This window comes from Pieris napi, chromosome Z (assembly GCF_905475465.1).
Source record: "Pieris napi chromosome Z, ilPieNapi1.2, whole genome shotgun sequence".
NCBI lineage: Eukaryota > Metazoa > Arthropoda > Insecta > Lepidoptera > Pieridae > Pieris > Pieris napi.
In genome coordinates, this window is record NC_062259.1 from 9258050 (window position 1) to 9279609 (window position 21560).

Sequence of the window (21560 nt, forward strand, 5' to 3'; positions counted from 1 at the left end):
TGCCGTGTTCACTTGGACGAATCTTTTGGTCGTTGTCGTAGAACTGGATGGTAACGACAGCGAAGCTCTAAACTTAGTCCCTCTCGTGACCAACACAGTCCTAGAGGAGCATCACTTGATCGTTGGCGTCGTGGTTGTCGTGGACCCAGGAGTAGTTCCCATTAATTCACGCGGTGAGAAACAACGTATGCATCTCCGCGACGGATTCCTTTCCGACCAAATCGATGCTATTTATATCGCATATAACATGTAATATTTACCAAAGCACGGCATACACAGCACGTCACTCTCGAATTGAGCAATTTTCTCACTGCAAGTGATAAAATGTCAATTGTTTGTGTATCCTTGCTCAATTAGGCCATACGATTCGAAGAATAGAGTCCCATCGGTTAATTAGTCTGCATAGCTGATATACAATGTGTTTAGCTTTATATACTCATTAAGATTCTGTGTATTTTCAATGCTTTTTTATTATTTTAGATTAGATAACGCAGTGTAAGTGTATTCAGCACATTGTAGAGAAAATAAAATAAATATTTAAAATTTGACCCTTGACAAGGCACGCTATTTTAATTTAATATTTCATATACTTCAATTGTTTAGATTCGGAAATAGACATTAAAAAAACGTCAAAATTATCACCAGCGCTAAGAATTAAATTTAATCTGATATTGACACAAGACTGATAAAAGTCTGAATACTATTTGTTTAATGTTAATTTAAGATTCATTATGATTTGTGCCGCATATTCCGAAACCCTTCGAAATTTATTAATGCGCAAATTTTCATAAATAGTTCTTGAGTGTTAGCATAATATGATAGGGACAATGAAATTTAATTTGTACACAATTACATTGTTGTGATTATTGTGAAACAAGTAATTTTTAATGTTAGATGATATAAATGTATTACTACCGATAAATAATATATTTTAGATTAAGTGACTTATTGTGTAAACTGCATTTAATGTTTTATGTTATTGTTTATTTTATATGAATATACCTTTAGACAATAAATTCATTAAGAATGGATTTCGATTGGCGTAGGAAAACAAGTTTATTCAAGCACTAATAGCGCAAATGCAATGTTATATCTTAGTTTTTCAGTTCTATGTAGATAAATTGATTTTAAGTATTAATGTCGAAAGTTTTAAATTTATGTTTTGACTTAACTAAGTCATTATGTTTATAAAAATTTAAAGAGTTTTTGGTATCAACCAAAAATTATTGTCTTATGCAACTCATATACGTAGTTTTCAATTTTAATATTTTGTAAAACAACTTGAGGTAATTTTGGTTTTATTTTGCATATCAAAACTTGTGCCAAGACTTCAATATCGCATCTTTGTTCTTTAAGTTTATGATTTTAATATTGATTAAATATTAATGATGTATTTTCACAACTGATTTATTGGAAGTAATTTTTCTTTTATTATAGTGACTGGTTGATAGTGGTTAGGATTTGGGAAAGTGTTATTTTCAGTAGTCCATTCCATATATTTTTTGTGTAGCAAATTAATATTGATAATATAATATAAATATTTCTTTTTAAATCTATTATATTTTACTGATTATTTATTCCTAAATTGTACATATGATTTTGTTATTTAATTTTATGTTAAATGGTTCTTTCTTAGAATAATACATATTATTTTACAGATGTCTGGAGTAAAGTAAAAGCCTTTTTTTATATTTAAATTCATTTAAACATAATATGTATTATCCTCAATAAATTTAAACTATAGTCATCTTATTATGTAAGTATACCTAAAAGTAGTTAATTATAATGACTCAAGTTATTGAACAAAATGTCTTAATAATAATCGTGTAATTCGTAATTTATAATTTATAGGTACGAGGTCCGACAAGTAAGTCGACTTTTTTCCAAAAAAATAATACCCGTGAAACCTGGCGTTTAAGCACAAGTTCTAAGTAATGTACATTTTGTATAATCAAAATTCCATTAGTGATCTAAATACATAATAAAATACACGCACAAAATTGTAATCTTTTGGCAATAATTTGTATTAAATTTGTACGACGTCACGTGTTAGGACTTTGTAACCATTATACAATTGTGATTAATTTCTGAAATAATAATAAATAAACTTGCATCTTTTATTCTCTTTTATTTTCTTAATGTCTTACTAATTTAGATAAAAAGATAATGCAACAGCAATACATCAATTTATATTAGCTAGGGATCTGATGAGCAAAATATCTATAAGATTTGCTCATGTTGCAGACTTTTTAAATAGCGATAAATATATACGGGAAGAAATATTAAGGACCACGTCTGCTACCATAGCTAGCTAGCGCTGCGTCGTCAATTGACAGCCCCTTAAAGATGTAAAAAAACAGATATATTATTTCATTTGCTCGTCTTCTCTACGTCTCGCCTTTAAGGCTGATGTTTTATTTAGAAACCTCGTCAAAATGAAAAAAAATCAAAAAGGTATCTAGGACTTTGATTTTTCAAGTAATGCATTTTCAAAGAAATTTTATTAATTAAAAATATATTTTAAATGCACGCTTGGCAGACATGCAGCGTTCGTTTTAAAACCCTGCGAACAACAGGAAAATATTCTGCCACTTAATTTATATTGCTTATAAAACAATACATAAATGAGCCCAGTCATATAAAAATATCGACTATTAATCCCAGAGGCAGACACGAGCAAATGATTTAGTTTCGATTTTTTTTACAGATTAAACCCCTAAAGCGCAGCAACGTACGACGTTAATTAATTAAGAAAATTTTGTCGCATTGATCCGAACATTATTTCCCAGATACGAGCAAATCATATATAGTTAAATTACGTAGCCAGTTCCCTAGTACTGCTTCAAAAGTTTTTCACTCATGCACTTGTGAAATATTTTCTGGCTTTATATCTTTGGTCGCCTTCATATATGTTGATTCCTATTGTTTGAGATTAGAATGCAGGAATGGTGAAGACAAAATCAAATCTATTTTGAAGAAAATAAAGCCCGTTTTATATGATATCGTAAGAACCATTAAAGAACACCACAATCGAAAAGTGGTAAAGCTAATCCCTTACCATTGCGACTTAAATCCGATAGAAAAAATATGGAGCCTGGCTGAAAGACGCGTTGGTGTGAAAAAATTACCACAAGACCCAAAGCAAATAAAGGAGCTAACAAAATCCGCTTTTGAAAGCATCACACCTAAAAATTGGGGTAATTAGTGCAAGCACATGGAGCATATTATCTCCATATGCTCCACGTGCTTGCCTATATACGTAGAAGACGAATACTCCAAAACTATGGAATAATTAATGTGGAAATGGAGAGATTCATATTATCAACAGCGATTGATAGCGACACTGATTCTGATAGTAAAATTCATTATACAAATGATAGCGATTGCGATATTATGGAACTAAATCACGATAACCATACTTATTGTAAAAAGGTCTGATATTAAAGTTTAAACATTAATGAAAAGTAGGTACATTAAATTTGATTTATAAATCATAGGTTTTATCTATGCCTTAGGGAACTTTAAAGAAGACAAAGATAAAGATCTAAAAATATGGGCTTGTAAAATTTGATGCTTAATCATTGTTCTTCGTTAATATGTTCGGACACACGTTGTCTTTTATAATATTTAGAGACAGTGAAATATAATTTTATTCGTTTTAAAGTAAAACATGCAAATCGTGGAGACTAGTTCGCGAATTTCATATTAATTCATTTTACGTTGGGGTAAATTACGCCTAGCACTAGCAACATCTTAGTACGCCGCGTCTATTGGCATAAAGTTGTGACTTGTGGCGCGGACTCTTAAATTAATATACTCTTACGAGTCTGTGTACTATATTCACGCTGTGTCAATCTGTTGTCTTGCCGAGGTATTTACTATACTCTTTTATTGATATACTTGTCTCCTTGTCTGTGTTTTTATTATGTTCAAACTTCAGTGATTTTGTTCCAATAATTATTTATGAGCTCAAAATCCTACTGTCTTTGGTTTCTTGAAAGTTTATTATAATTTATATACAAAATACCTAAGAATGATTTTTTATTAGTGAGTCAACATCGTTTTGTTTTATTGGCAGTGTTTATTTTTATTTGACTTATATGGCTCGTCAGGCTGTCATTTCTTTGTAGTATAAAATTCCTTTATGATGAATACTCCGCCCGTTCCAAAACCTCGGTCTTCAGGTTTCTCACAGAATGATTCATTGAAAAGGCCAGTACCGTTACCTCGTACTAAGGTACCTGTAACTAATGAAAGAGTCACAGCATCTGAAGTGTTGCGTTCTATAGGTACGGTATCAAAACAAATAACTGAAGATGTTGCACAAAAAGTTACAAATTCAGCAAAATTTGCAAATGATAAAATTGAGAAATCCTTTATGGATGGTTCAAAATTTGCTAAGGATACTTTAGAGAAAACAATAAGCACATCAAAAGCTGTGAGAGCATCCGTTACAAAGTCTGTCATAGAAACAACAAAAACAGCTGGTCTAAAAATACGTCGCACAAAAAAATTAGAGACAGATCAGAGTGAAGACTCTCAAAGATGTGTTTCAATGCCAGCAGCTGATGTATCATTTTTTGACAACATTCAGTTTTATTCACCACTTCTAGAACAAAAAAAGATATCACCTGAAGCTGGTCCATCTGAAAAACTTCAATCACCAAGCTCACAAATAAATTCTCAAATAGATAACCTGTCACTCCTTTCTTGTAATTCAGATTCTATAACAGATAGTATGAGTACTTCCCATGACAATATTGAATTTGATCAAAATGATTCGACTTCTTTTTTAGAATCAGAAATGACATATGATACTCCAAAACCATCTAGAGCTAATAGTTTTATTAGTGTGAAATCTGCACCAGAAGTGCCAGGAAGAAGAAAAAAGAAAGAGAAGATAGAAATCATGAGACAAAATTCTCTGTATGAGAACTGGACATTACAATTATCTCCAAAACCTAATGTAGAATCTATTGATAGGCCAAGTAAAAGTACTATTTATGAATTTGATCCCCTAAATTTTACAGCACAGCCTAAGAAATATGATGGTGTTAGTAATGAATTACTTCTGTTGGAGTCATTTCTGATTGGAGATACTTATGGTACAATAGTTTCAAATGACGTTGGGGTGGATGATACATTTGACTTTGTTGAAAGTGATTATTTCAATCCCCCAACACCACCAGAAAGATTTGACAGTCTTGCTGTTGGTGAAATTGCTGAAAAACCTACCTTATCCCCCAGTGTAAAAGATAATAATTCAAATTGGTATGTTGGAAAGGATTGTTCAAGTGCAGATGTTGTTGAAGAAACAAAAACAGGAAGTTCTGTAATGCAGAGATTTTCAAACATGCTAAAATTTGATAATGTGTTAAATAAAGGCTTGAAACAACCTTCAGTCAAAGTTGAGAAAGTGGAACGGCCGGCAATTAACCACTTACTTGTTCCTTACTACAGTGGAACTCTGAATAAAGTAATTTCTGGAACAGTTGAAGATTTGTTCAAGAATTCCCAATCTTGTAGTAGATACTGTATTCTATCTGACCACAAATTGATGTGTTACTCAGATCCAAGTAATTCAATAGTGAAAGAAGTTTACACATTAGACAGTATTAATTCAGTTCAAATTGTATTACCATTATCATCTAGGTAAGTAAATAGTATTTAAATATAAATAATTTGATTTCAAAAGAGTCAATCGAGTTTTGACTTTCCAGTACCACAAATAACTCATACTGCTTTGAGTTGACAATTTCAATGGGCGTTAAGAGTTCACCTCGAAAAGTGCTCTTTGGCTGTGGAAGTGCTTCAGAAAGAAGAAATTGGGGACAAAAAATAGCTGAACATCTCACTAATGGATTTCCAACCAAATATACATCAGAGTTTACAAGGTGTGGATGGTGTTACATGAAGGTAAGATCAAATTCCTGAGATAAATATTTACTAAACATTCTTTGCTGAACCCTAGCTTGTAGATTAAGTGTACTGTAGAAAAATACATGTGCTCATACAACACAATATAGATCAGATATTGTTTGATGTCATAATCAACCCTTAATAGATTGTTGTTAAACAATTATTTATATAATTTAGTATATGGTAGTCCTAAGTCCTTCCAAAACATTACATTGTGTTGGTGTCAACAGAAAGCTAACAACCTAGACTGTAAAGAAATATTTTTAGTCATAACTTATGGTTGTTCCAGTTTAACAATGCTAACTGTTAAGCTAAGACATTAATATTTGATACAACCTATACCTTGTATTGAAATCTTTATGTTGACTTTTATAAACAACATTCTTGTTCTCGTATTTATTAAACATATTCACATTCATGTTTATCATACTTCCATAATTATATATTAGCTTAGCGAATATTCTTATCTTGTAACATATGCTTTCAGTGTATATAAATTTGTTTATATTTTTCAACTGTCTCTTATAGAAACATGCTTTGCCTTATGAAACAATCAATTTTAATTTGATTTACGATAAATGATTTAAGCCGTTGCGAATTAAAAAAAGATGCATTTTATTATACGTTATCTTAACGATTTTAAACACAGTTATGTAGGTATATATTAATCATTTAATTATAGACATACATAAGGCAGCGATTATAGTGATATGCTAGAGGCCTATACATTAATTCATTACTGACTCACGACATCAAGTCTGTTTGTTTAATTATCTACAGTACATTTATTGTACAGGAAGCTTATGCTATATTATGGTATACATGTCGAAGATAACGTCAGGGACACATTTTTCCGTCTGTTTTATTTGATTTTTCTTTCATAATAAAATTATTTGTTAATATATATATATACTTGTAGACTCGGCCAAGCGTTGCTGTGGCTAGGATTTTTGTTATACTACATAGTAGTAAACTATTCAAGAGAAACGGCAGGAGAACATCAGTCCACCATGCTTTTTTGGTGGTAATGCCATTAAATTGTAGCTTATGTGAAACGTTGGTACTTTCAACACAGCGCCATCTGTTGGAATTGTGACTATCAAATAATAAACAAATATTTTGCTATAAAATAATATTGCGGGTATAAATTGAGATGTAAGCTATCCTATCTTTTAAGTTAGATCAAACTACAAACGGTGTGCAAATTTGATTGATATCGGTTCGGTAGTTTAGGAGTCCATAGCGGACAAACAACGTGACACGTAATTTATATATATTAAGATAATAATATAATGATAATTTTATATTTTAAAGCAAAACACTATTATGTGATCGTTTTTTTCCTCCAAAAACTGATTTCCTAACGAAATACGACACTTGCGCTAAACAGGAAGTTGATAAACCTCTAAAAATGTTTGATTTAATAATTTCATATTTAACTAACATTTGCCAATTACTGTAATGTGTTTAAGATAACTGTGACTTAGATAAGATCACGCGCGTTTTGATAAATTGTGGTATGTCAGAATATATTTTCGTATTTATCACGTATCTAATGATTTATTTATAAAAATTTCTAAATCATAAGAATACTGGCTATTCCCTGCCACGCTTTGCTGTGGCACTTTGTGTTTTGTGTTCACACAAAACAAAGAAAGCATTTCATATAAGTTTAATTTTGCAATACTAAAAAAAATTAAAAATAAAAAAAGCAGTAAAAAATTGATGCGGATTATATATTTACGAACTTTTTGAGTTTTTGAAGCGTACACAAACCAACATAACATTTTTATATATATAGACTACTAAATTCAAATGTCTATATTAAATTGATTGCAGAAACGCTTTGCGCTCTAAGATAGATAGAGAGATTTCAAGAAATTTCTCAAGTAAGACTTTTATTATGCATATATTTTTATTACATACTTTCAAATACTTAATATGCCACGATGCGTTGCGATATTCTTTGTCACTAAGTTCATATGTGAAGAAGACCTTTAATTTGTTGTTTTTTTGTTTGTTACGGTTTGTCCTTGAAATATAACTACGTAATATTACGACGACAAACCGTTTTAAATTGAGAATCGCCCAGTAATTACTAAGTTTATATACATTGCGCTACGTATAAGTTAATTTTTCGTAAATATAGTGCCTTTTATCAAATATATTCTATTTCTAAAATACGTCAGTTAAAGGCCAAATTGATAAATAAAAAATAGGTTCAATACATTGTAATATTTTTAGTCTAAGTTTTATAAATAATAAATATTACAGGAAGGGGTTACTGGAGAATGGCGTGGAGCGTGGCTTATGCTGGTGAGACGAGTCCTTGTCTACTACACCCCTCCCGAGACCCTTTGTACGGTAGACCTTAGGAAGACGAGATGTGTTGGTAAGTTATAACAACTAAGGGTCTGTTTCACAATGTATGGAGAAAGTACTAAATAGCTATGCAACACATAAATTATTTGGAAGATAAGTTGTGCTATTTGACATCCATCGGACTCGTAACTTATGATGGACTTTATGTAACGAATAGCGCTATCTGACAGTCGTGAAACGCAACAATATCCTACCAATAAGTAATAAAAAGCTAATTTGGAACTTATGCAGAACTTATCCGTACATTGTGAAACAGACCCTAAGTGTAGTTGCCTTAAACATAATTGTTACGGACATCCGCAGTATTTGCTGAAAATGATTGTAGAAAAAAAATATATTAAATATATAAGTTATAATAAGTTTAAAACCTTTTTACCTTTACATTTAACTTTACCTGGTGCTACAATTATTGTGGTGGTGCTGCATTCTGAGCCTGAGTCATGTCGTCGATTTTTGGGTTTCCACACGATGATAACCTTTACCGTGCAAGCAAGTGCTAATTGCACGTATAAAAAAATAATTAATGGGTGCCGGGTTGAGTTTCGCACCCAAAAATACAATTTTTATTTAATATTTTTTTCTCATGGGGAAATGCGTTACGGTCGGGAGTGTATCTCCCGCGTCACGAATGCCTTATGGTGGAGGGTTATGTGGAAAACCACGGTGCCATCCATCAGCATCCTTTTCATCAAAAATTATCATTACAATCAATTTACATTACCATAAAGAATACGCCTAAACTTTGGTGAGCTCCTAAGCGTCACTTCAAAAACTAGTTTAGTAGTTTTAAAGTTTATCGCGTTCATATAGATAGATGCCGCCGTGGGATTTTTTAAATCTATCTATCTAGGACTGGGTATGAATATATAAAATACAACTCGAAATATATGTATATAAATAGTCTGCGCCATTACTTTCTTGGAATAAGACTCCCGGTTGATTCAGCTCATGTATTATTAATTGTGAATGAATTTGTTTATTTAGAGCATATCTCGTGTTACAGTGACTCATTGATGACCCATCAGATAGGTACTCTGTCCCAAGCCTGTACAAGTTAAATATAATAGTTATCTAAAAGGATCAGTTTTGGCATTGTTGTTAAGCGAGAGATTCTTGACCTGGAGGTCGTGACTTGAACCCCGGACCGTGTTTAGTTTTATTATACTTCGCACAATAAATACTTGCTCTTATTGGTCTAAGATCCCGATATACAACGACCTTCATATGGGCTTCATACTTTCGATTGGTATAGAGTTTATCTAATAATCATACCGGTGAAATGTTTAAAAAAAATTTTTTAATATTAATTAAACATACTCTGGACTGAAATTTGCTAGGCAACCCATATAGATTATATTTATTGACATATTAAATTAAATATAAAATACGTTTCATTAAATAAGCATCTCGGTGAAGGTCGTTGTATATCGGGATCTTATACTATATGGATATACATCGTGAAAACATTAAAATGTATCTGCCCTATTACCATTATTATTTTATAAATTAATTATGGAAAATAACGCTTTTATTTCCACATACCTAATAATGATGGATACGATACCGGTTTTGCTGTATTAACAGCGGTCGTTTAACCAAAATGCCTCCCAATATTTGTGTGACGCAGTCCCACCGTTTCGGCTTCCAGTTTATTGCATTACGTGTAAAATAAACAATAAATATGTTAAAACTTACTTCTAAACATAACATTACCTAAATCTCATTAAAACCCAACGTATCCGTTTCGCTCATCAGAAGGTACATTTCTATATAACTAATATTAGTAATTATTGTATTATTCCAGTAAACCAAGATGCAGATGAAGAAACAAAACAAAAGTGTGTATCGGACGGTAGCCCAAATCTTCTACTCGACTGTCCACATGCAACTGTATATTTAAGATTCCAACACGAAAAAGATCTTAAGGTAATTTATGGTTTTTTAAAGACTGGTTTACTGAAGTTGGCTAAATCCCAGAAAAATATAATCTCTTAAATATTATGAGTTTTAATATATACATAGGAAAATGGTATAAGAACTTTTAAAACTAGATTTAAGTATGATGACGTAATAGGGAAGGTCCCTACGTCCCTCTACGTTAAACTAAACGCTTTATAAATCTCTGAGGAAAACTTTATTCCGTTTTTCATTATTTTTCCAATTTGGTAAGACAAAATTAAATGTTAAGGCTAGTTTAAATAACTAAGAATCAAATAGAATAAATTCTTATCATATAACATGATGTTGTTATACAATTATAAAAGTAAAAATATCTGCGTGAAAATTTTGTATAAAAGCTAACTTGACTTGATTTATACTGTAATTATTTTAAAGTACTACTTTGGACTTTTTATTTTAGAGTTGGAGGTATATGATAAAGTTAGCTGCTCATAATAACGGGGCGTATTTACACCATCAGCAGCTTACCAAGGATGACGTTCCGGCCATAGTCGACAAGTGTATTAGTTTTATTTATGCCCACGGTGAGTCTGGGGAAAAAATTAATCTATACTAATATTATAAAGAGGAAAGGTTTGATTTTTTGTTTGTTTGAAATGGATAGGCTCCGAAACTACTGGACCGATTTCAAAAATTTCTTTCACCGTTGGCAAACTATTCTTTATTATTATGATAGAACATAATAGTTCTATCAATAATTATATTAATGATAGAACAAAATGGTGTATTACAATTTTTTCAGGACACATCACTATCTAAAAAACATATCGCGACAGCATGTCTCTATCTTTTATAGTTACGTCACAATAAGCGTCCTTTTATTAATTTTTTTTATTAAAATACCACCGCTAGAAAAGGCTCTTTATTCGTACCTGGGTATTGATCCTTATCAAAATAATTACCAACGTTTCAGATAAGCTACAATTTAATGGCATAATTACCAAAACAGCATGGTGGGTTGGTGTTCGCCTACCTTTTTTCTTGAATAGTTTACTACTATGTAATATAACAAAAATCTTAGCCACAGCAACGCTTGGCCGAGTCTACTTGTTTATTAATAACTTTAATAATTCAAGTAAATTTCTAAGCAATTTCAACTTAAGCACTAGAATAACTACTACTACTAACTTAACACTAAATCAAACTCAATTATTGCTTTGTTTTTTTCCATTCTTTATATCTAAGTAATTGTTTATCTTATGTAGTTTAGCACTTCTTGCGCCCACCTTATTTTCTTTTCTTTACAGTGGTTGCCTGTAAAAGATCGTTCGAGAAGCGATAAGGCCGCCCTATTTATTATTTAATTGATATATATTTCTTGCAACAAAATATGAACAAATAAATAAAAATATATGCGAGAGAGTACATTCCCCGTCTAAGGGTATTGTTTCACTTATTTCGTATTAACTCCAGTGTATTTGACAGTCTCAGTAATTAAAAAAAAATGTGCTGAAATGATTGATTTGCTAATAGAAAGATATTGGTACGTAAGTTCGGTTGCGCACGGCGGTTGTTAGAAGGATGTTCAAATAAATGAAACGCTTTGTTTGAACCTAACTAACTAACATTAAATAAGGGATAGTGGGGTTTGACGCTGGACTTAAAATAAACTAATTTAATTTATTTGTGGGTTCTTAAATTTATGATTGTTAACATTTGGTTTGTGCTTATAATTATAAACTAAAATATATAGATATATATATATATATATATATATAACTTAACTAAATAATGTTAGGTTACATAACTCTCGCAAGATTTTATATTTATAATATGGTTGTTAAGGACAATACTGTATGGGTTTTCTATTTACCACATTTACCTTCAAAGCTATCGTTTTCTTTGCAGGAAGTCTATCCGAAGGTATATACCGGAGGGCGGGCAGTAGTTCAGTGCTGTCGGAATTACTCGGACGGTTCAGGCGTGACACGTGGTCAGTGGTTTTGAGTCCCGGGCAGCATTCGGAGCACGATGTTGCCGGTGTATTAAAACGATTCTTTAGAGATCTCCCGGAATCGCTTATACCGCAAGACAAACATAAAGTTTTAATTTCAGCTCTCGGTAAGTGCAAAGGTTATACTCTAAACGCAAAGCTGACACATTTCAGAACCTGTTAGTAAAAAAAATCTAAATGCCTTCTGGGCCAGCAAGACGATTATTTGGTTAGGAATCGAACTTTAGACTTAGAGTTGTACGCTATTGCTTAACAAAGTGGAAAGGCAAAGCGAAATAATTTGGGCCAGACCAGTGATTATATTTTACTAATAATAATAAATTGTTTATTTTCATAGATAGTGGTACATTCAGATTGATTTATTATAAAAAAAATCGCACAATCAGCCATATAAAAACAGTCACGTAAATGCCATAATTATACAGTTAATATATTTAAGATGGTGTCAAAACTTATAAAATTCTAAACTAAAAAACTTTGGTCTAAATACTCTCCCACGTTGTTAAGGCCCTACCCTGCCTTTACTGCTGACTGATCCCACATAGTGTTGAATATTAGAATAAAAATAAAATATATATACATAGCTTTGATCTTTTAAACTAGGCCGATTAACGGACTCCAATGCCGTTTTCAACAATTAAATATCAGTGTTGGCCAAATCGTTGAAGTGTAAAACTCAAGTTGGTTCACAACTTGACTGTGACTAAAAATTGTTATTATTATTTATGACACCAATATGCAGGGTTTTAATTATTATTATTATAGCCTCTATTCGGACATGCCAGTATTTTTCTTTATTTTTCGTATATTGTACTTTTCTTCCACTTTTGCTTGTCCGTTTGCCAGATGGCAAAGGCCTCCTCCAACCTTCTCCATTCTGGCCTTTCTATGGCCACTCTACCCCATGTTGTTCCCGCGACTTGTATAATGTCGTCGTCCCACCTTTTTTGTGGTCTACCTCTCTTTCTCTTTCCATCTCTTGGGTACCATTGTGTGATTATTTTACTCCATTTGTCCTTTCCCCTGATCATGTGGCCTGCCCATTTCCACTTTTGTCTTCTTATTTTCAAAGTTATGTCCTGTACCTTAGTCTTTCCTCTGATGTTGCTACTCCTTACTTTGTCTTTTCTTTTAATCCCAGTCATGCTCCTTTCCATGGCATGTTGACATACGGAGAGTTTATTTGTTACGTTTTTTGTTAATGCCCATGTTTCGCTCCCGTAAGCCAGCACTGGCAGGATGCATGTGTTAAATAATTTGCTTTTCGTTGAATTGTGTAGGGTCTTGTCTTTCATCACTTCTTTTAGGCTCCAATATTTTTTCCAGCTGTTTGCAACTCTTCTTTCGACTTCTTTGTTTCCGTTATCGTCTGGAGACATCAGTTGACCGAGGTATAAATATTCTTCCACGTAGGAGATTTGGTTCTGCTCCACTATTACAGGGTCTTTGTTGCCATTGGTCATGATTTTTGTTTTTTCCGGGTTTAGCTTCAATCCGGCCTTTGCACTTTCCGATGCTAGATCATTTATCATCTTGTTTAGATCAGCTGGTGTTTTTGCAAATAATACGATATCATCAGCGAATCGTAGGTGCGTTAGCGCGCGGCCATTAATAGTTATACCCATGTCCCTCCATTCCAGATTCCTGAAGATCATTTCTATTACGGCCAGAAAGAGTGTTGGTGAAAGGGGGTCACCCTGTCTCACGCCTTTTTGTATTTGAAATTTATTTCCTTCTTTTTCTAGGCGGATACAAGCCGAACTGTGTTTATAAATGTTTTTTATAATTCTTATATATTTGTGCTCTATACCCAGTTCCTTTAAGGCTTCCCAGATTTTTGAGTGTATCAAAGAATCGAAAGCCTTACTGTAATCAATAAAAGCTATGTAGTATACAAGCTGGTACTCATTGTATTTTTCTATAATTTGTCTTACAGTGTGGATGTGGTCTAGCACCGAGAAATCTTTACGGAATCCTGCCTGTTCAATGGGTTGTTGCTCATCTAATTTCCTTCCTATTCTTTCCAAAATAATCTTTGCAAAAATCTTGTAAATGTTAGACATTAGACTGATGGGTCTATAGTTTCCAATATCGCAGTGATTCCCTTTCTTGAATATAAGGATTATGATGGATTCAGTCCACTGTTTTGGGATGATTTCTGTGTTTATCACGTAGTTGAAAATTTCTGTAAGTATCGGTGCCACTGCTACCTTCGTTTGCTTTAGTATTTCATTGGTTATGCCATCTGGCCCTGGAGTTTTATAATTTTTCTGTGTGTCAATAGCTTTTTCAGTTTCTTCCTGCATGATGTAAGGTACCGTTTCGTACTCTGGTAAGTCTATTTCTCTTTTATTTGTGTTATTTTTGTATAGTTCGGTGTAGTAGTCAGTAGCGATTTTGAGTATTTCTTGTCTACCAATTTTCTTCGCTCCTCTTCTATCTTCCATCTTAACAATCCATTCTTTCTTGTTAGTTAATTCTTTGTACGCCTTCTTTATTCCTCCTGTCTGTCTAATATGTCTCTCTATTGTTTCCATACGATGTTGTCTCCTGTCTTTCCTAATGTTTTCTTTTATTTCTTTACTAATTCTTGCAATTTCTTTTCTATTTTTACCAGTATTTTTCGCACTTATTAGCACTGCTCTTTGGTTAAGGAGGTTGACGGTTTTTTCTGTCATCCTGTTGTATAGGTTCTCTTTCCTTTTGCTATGTTCTTTAGTAGTGGTTACAATTTTATTTTCCAACCAATTGTATTTCTCCTGTGTGTCGGCGTCTTTTGTTTCATATTTATAGTCTTTAATTTTCGAGTTTAGTGAGTTGGCTATTTCTCCTATCAGATGTTTGTTAATTTTTATATTTTCTCGACTTATTTTTGGTCTGGGGTTCTTGGGTTGGGATGAGTTTAACTCAGCTCTGACCATGCGGTGGTTGGTGTTAAAATTTAGGTTATTGATGACATTTATGCTTGGAAAGAATTTATGTTTGTTGGTCAGTATAAAGTCAATTTGGTTTTTTGATTTTCCATCGGGTGACAACCAGGTCCACATTCTGTTTTTCTTTTTCTTGAAGACGGTGTTTAATATGGTCAAGTTATTTTCCATTGCAAAGTCTATGAGCATTTTTCCATTCCTGCTTCTAGGTTTTGAGCTGTATGTATAGGGCCCTATAATTGCATCCTCGTCCCGTTGGCGTTCGCCAATTTGACCATTGAAGTCACCCATCACGATGATATTTTTGTGGGCATATGTCTGCAAAGCTTTATTCAAATCTTGGTAAAACTGGCCAATTGTTTCCATATCTGCTTGTTCTGTAGGTGAATAGATCTGGATAATGGTCCATGGGTCCTTGTAATCGGGTAGTTTTAAATTCAATAATGCTATGCGCTCTGATACACCATGAAATCCATCTATGTGCTTTGTTAGGTATTTTTTAACTAAAAATCCTACACCATGTTTTCCTGGGGTTTCCCCTATATGATATAGTATAAAGTCTGGGTGTGCGACAATGTTTTCTCCCATTCTTCTCACTTCACTCATGCCGAGAATATCCCAGTTAATGTTTTGTAATGCTATTGACAATTCCGATAAGCTTTCATCTGATCTTAGTGTTAATACGTTTAGGGTAGCAATGTATATTCTTGTGTATCTAGATGTTGGGATCTTCGTGTTGACGTTTTGCTTGGGTAGAGTTTGTGTAATGTTTTCTTTATTATGTTGTTGTTGTTGGTTCAAGGGTTTTAATAGAAAAGTTTATTTATAGTCCGTCCTCTTTCAAATTTAAAATATATTCAATGGCTGAACCGATTTTGATAAATGAATGAGTTTTTTTGTTCGTCATGTGTGCGTAGTCTTGACTACATCTGTCGGGTCTGCTGGTAGTATATCGCACTTCGCACATACTACGATTTTATACAAATGAAATAGCTAATTGTAATTCTTATTTATAAAATGACTAATTACTGACAATACATTTTAAGAAATCAAGGAGAAACACGAACGAAACAGTGAATATAGAAAAGTGATGTTCTCCTTGCCTCTCGTTGCACGCAACACGGCGAGGAAATTGTTCGCGCATTTGCATTTCTTAAATACAATGGCGCACGCTAACAAAATGAATGCTGAAAATCTGGCCTCGGTTTGGGCACCTACCATCATGCCGGCAGCTTTGGTAAGTACCCTATAAAATACAAAGTATCTATAAAAAGATGGCTGTATCTATAAATGATGGATTTTTAGTCAGAATATTATATATTAAAACTCGTAGAATTATTTTTCACACACAAATCTATTGAGGTTTTTTGTGTGTCATTTTAATATGTACTGAACAAATGAAGATGATATTCCAAAAAATCTAGTCATTTAAATACATTTTTAATTACATATTCTGTTCTAAAGTTTGATTAGAGATTTCGTAATATCGCAGTTATTTATCACAAACAGAGAATATTATATGATATGAATCCGAAATTTAAAGCCATTCAAATACCAATTATGATGAGACATATATACACATTCGAAACTTTATTACAACTATATTATATTTACAATAGAAACAATAATTTTCTATTTAAAATCAAATTAAGCTTAAAGTTAGCTTACTTAAGATAATTGTCAATAATCAGAGTTAAGGGTCTTAGTAAAAAAAGGATAAGTTTGTATGTTGTTTTGGGAATGCTTTTCCTTTAAGTTTTCGATGCGGTATCTTTAGCTGACTCAAACAATATAGTAAACTGTATTATATGAAGTTACGGTGTATTTTCAGACAAGTCAGACCCTCCAAACAGCGTGGTCAGCCAAGGAGCAATATGTGGTCCGCGATCTAATAGCAAACTACGAGGAGGTATGGGAGCCAACTGAATCGGAAACCCGACGCGAAGCGGCCATACGTCGCGTTCTTATGCGAGTATTAAGTAATACTGCGCCTGCGCCGCCTAAAGCCGCTGGAGATTTGCGAGCGTGGATCTACGTGAATGACAGAAACACGTGCCACCAAATCGCGGTAATAAATTAAGTTCACTTTAAACCAAATTTACTTAACTTTTTGTATTTTAACTGGTTAAGTTTAAATATTTGAATCTTAGGATAACTTCACTCTAGATGGGTTATAAAAACACATTCATTTTTGAATTTCACAGCTAACGCCAAACAAAACATGTTCCGACGTTTGCATTGAGCTTTGCGAAAAGGCGCAGCTGGAATCACATTTATTGATGATCGAAGAAGTTATTTGCAATGAATCGATGAGAAGAATAGTTCACAAAGACGAAGTTGTTCTAGATGTCGTTCTACGCTGGAGTTATTGGGATGAAGAGGATCGAAAAGAGAATTACTTAATGATTAAAAATAATAAATTGTTGCACGATATGGCTGTTAAGAGTACAGCGGTTGTTTGCGGAGAGCTTAGAGTCGCGAATGAGGCAAACAAAACATTTAAATTGCACATGTTTGAGTGTAATCATACGAAGCTGTGCTATTTCAAGGATAAACAGGTTCGTTATTAAATGTCTATGAAGCTAGCTTCATAATTCCTCGTTTTGACGTGATAACGTCTTTAAAATCGTTTTAGTCGGGTGACATGTTCAGAAACTTGTGTCACACCAAAACCTCACGAGCGCGATCGCAGGTATAACGAGAGAGAGACGGACCGATCTCCCGTCTCATCTCGAGCGCTGCCAGTCATTCCGTGAATGTATGAAGAAAAATGTATATCATAGTCGAATAAGTAAACTTGTCATTTTACACCCGAAATTTATCATCAAAAGTGTGAATAAAACGATAGATGTAATTTAAAATTTGAAAAAATTGTTATCTTCATTAATTCCTTACTTCCCAAAAACTTATATCACCAATAAGACGTTATCACGTAAACATCTCGATCGTAAACCTACTTTACAAACAACCAATATTTTTATCTAAAATAAAATCTACTGAGGTTTCATTTACTTCGTGAATTTTTTTATTATTTTATAAAATTATTTATTTGAGTATGTTTCACAGTAATTTTTTTATACCACGAACCCAAAATCCGTAAACGAATTGTATGTGCTGTTTCAAAAAACCCCGAAGGTTTACATTTGAAATAATAGTCAACGAATTCGCAACAAAATACAACAATAATAAAAATATATTTATGTTATTTTGAATCATGTTTAATATTCACACAGGGGTCACACAAAATTGAAGAATGGCCGGTCAAAGATATTTTATGGTACATCGGCCATGAACCAAAACGTAATCCTCAATCTCGATGGGCCATCACTTTCATACCAAAAAAGAATAAACAGAAAAGGTTGGTTGACATTTTAATTTGGGTAAATTTTGATATAAAGCCGCCTAATTCCATCCGACAATTTTCCTTTATGTATATTCATAAAAAAATATTTTCGTTCCCTACTGATTTGCGCCATTTAAAATCTTTATAATTTTGTTATTGTATGTACTTTTTAATTGCATTATTATTTAATTGCGGTATTAGTACCAATTATGTTTATTTTGTTTTCTACTTTTATAACATTATTTTTTGAAGTTATACTTCTTTAGGCGCGTTATGAAAAATTTATGAGAGTGAAATTTTACGATGCGCGCGCACCTGTGACACAAAATTGTGAGTGTGATTATAGCGTGCGCGAGCGAGATAGGAATAAGACAATCTACAAGTAAAAAGAAATAGAATATGCGTGAAGTTCGTATGCCAAGAATGTATGTATGAAGAAGTAATGATTAATTTAAAATTACAGACCGAAATACATACAATAAAAATTTTCATCAATAAAAATGGCTCTCACTGCTGCTTCACGCAGTGTATTTTGAGATGAGGGCACTGTTGGTAGTAAGGGCAGGGTCTCTTCATCATCATCAGAGATAGGTTTCTCTTTTAAATCAATGGTTATATTGTGCAATACTGCCAAAGCTACAACATACATCTTAGTGTTTGGTAGAGATGTTCTAAATATATAATAATATATACTTTTAACTTAATAGAATTTATTATTATTCTCTTACACTTAATGTAAGAGAATAATAATAAATATTTATTTATTTAATTTTTCAAATGTAAACTGAACTTTATTGACTATAATGACTCCTTTTCCAGTCTTTGATTATTTAATTTTAATTAATTATTTGCATGCAATCAAAAAGTATTTTTAATAATGCCAAAGAAGTATAACTTCTTACGCGCGTACATAAGTACACGCACCCTTTTTTTTATTTGTAAAGCAATTTAAAAAGCAGTGCCTGTTTCATTATCATTTGTTTTCTCTAATTCATTGATTCCAACCTATAAGTTAGGGATGGGAGTTGTACGCTGAAGACTCTAGGCCAGCACTGCTCGGCCTCTGTGAAACAATATAGGGTTTTCTCTAATTATACCTAATTCTCTAATATAATATATCCGTTTATTTATTTAACTTGATTGCAGGTCGAAAGATCGCCCGTGGTTTGGTGTGACCATAGCAGGCGCGGTAACTGAAGATCAAGTTAAATGGATGACAGCGTTAATGCACGCTGAACACACCGATGTACTTCCTACACCGCGGCTTGTCATCACTTAATGGTATCGGCACATTACAGGGCCAGATTTAACAAGAAAGGAAACAATTGGTATGCTGGGATATAAGGTGTTGTGCTTGTGAAAATTAATAGTTACCAACTTTAAATAAACAATATTTTGATTTGGACAGGCAAAAAATCTTGTTTGATGTATGAACGTTAGCAAAAAATAATGTTTCTATATTTACATTTACTGCTAGTTCTCAAGTCAGAACCAAAATGTTAAGCAACCATTTCATCATGCTCCTCATCACACATACATACACAAGAAAAATAAAAGACGAAATACATGATATTTATTTGCGTAGAATATTTCCTGTACGGAACAACAGAAACAACACATCGTGAAAAACTTATAGACCATAAAAGTTACGGAAATTTGTAATATTTAGTTTTATTCGCTGATTCGTTGCAAATAGTTTTATAAAATTTAGTTGTTATTGTTTATTTGAAGAACCGCGAGACCGCGCCGTGCAGATGTAATAATTTACAAATATAGGAGCAACTCAAAATAAATATCGCTATTTTAATGTGTCTTAAATTAATATGACCATATGAAGGACTTGCCTTTCTTATGATCGTTCATAATTAATAGATAGTTTAAAATATATTTTTAATATAAATGAAGTACTTCTAAAACTAAGTTTAGATGTTAGTGGAAATATATGTAGCTTTTTAGTTAGGAAATGTCCTGCCTCATAATTGAATAATTTTTTAAATTAAAAGTGTTATATAGTAGCTGCAACATTATTTGGAGTTGTATGAATTGATACTCGTGGATTTAAGGCAAGTTGAATATTTTTTTAATTGTGTGTTTCTAAAATGTTTTATCTTTCTTGCCAATTCGGTTTTGTTTAGCATATTTGAATCAGAATTAACACAACAATGCAAAATTGGCCTCGATTCTCCTAATTAAACTTCTATAAACTATTATAATATGCGACTGTCAAACTTAAGTTTACTATGTCAAACAATTAATGTTTTCACGACTAAAATTTGTTCAATTAAATTGACGGGCTAGTTTCTTTCATAGCATGATCGAGCTGCGCGTAAAACGTAAGAACGATGACGCATTTCGTTTCGGTCAAAGATGGACCATGTCGTGTCAGTCACCAATGGTCGTTTTGTAAATGAATAATTAATAATGGATTAATTAATTCACCCTTCCGCCTTAAATTTTGATCGCAGAGCGCAGCAATGATTTTGGTCATAATTTGTGTAAATTTAAATGTAACGTTAATGCATTGCATATAACGCGAGGTATAAGGAACATAAAGATATATAATTTGATAAGGAAACATTGTAAAGACTTAAGTTTAAGCCTTAGTTTGTATTATAGTCATGGCCCGATCGTAGAAGTAAATTTATGAAATGGCCTGATTTAGCCGACCTCTGAAATTAAGTCTTAGCTTTGCTTTCGCCTAAGCATAGAATTTTCATGAAACTCACATGCATAGGAACATACTCTGAAATATCATTAAACATTGATGAATGATATGGCATATGAAACAACCATCCTACGATTGGGCTGTGAAAAAGATTGCGTGGCAGACGGCCAAGTTTACTAAATGTAGAATGACAAGTGTAAAAGTAAGTTTTGTGAGACGGCGGTATTTTTATGACGCACAAATCTACATTCCTGTGATCCAAGTTCCAAAAAATGTTCATGGAAATACTATTAACATGTGTGCAACAAATATAAGAATGTTTTGTATTGAAGATATATTTTACATTTTATAAATTTTTTCAATATATTTTAATAGGTTTAAGTATTATAAAAATTTTAGAAAATTTAA

At 32.6% G+C, this 21560-nt stretch overlaps 2 protein-coding genes across 7 annotated transcripts in view; both read left to right on the top strand.

Annotated features, from left to right (window-relative positions):
• LOC125062295 (disco-interacting protein 2) overlaps positions 1-2118 on the top strand; it is a 42954-nt gene extending 40836 nt beyond the window's left edge. For all 6 annotated transcript variants that reach the window (XM_047668103.1, XM_047668104.1, XM_047668105.1 and 3 more), the window contains one exon: positions 1-2118. In XM_047668103.1, the coding sequence (XP_047524059.1) occupies positions 1-253 (253 nt within the window). In that variant the 3' untranslated portion in view covers positions 254-2118.
• A 1768-nt stretch (positions 2119-3886) lies between these two features.
• Positions 3887-20201, top strand: LOC125062327 (arf-GAP with Rho-GAP domain, ANK repeat and PH domain-containing protein 2). Its single transcript, XM_047668161.1, has 11 exons — positions 3887-5652; positions 5721-5916; positions 8194-8311; positions 10106-10227; positions 10661-10784; positions 12109-12321; positions 16191-16381; positions 16976-17212; positions 17349-17702; positions 18378-18502; positions 19634-20201. Exons 1-11 carry the CDS (start codon positions 4145-4147, stop codon positions 19764-19766), a joined length of 3321 nt encoding a protein of 1106 aa, XP_047524117.1. The 5' UTR covers positions 3887-4144; the 3' UTR covers positions 19767-20201.
• The last annotated feature ends 1359 nt before the right edge of the window (positions 20202-21560 follow it).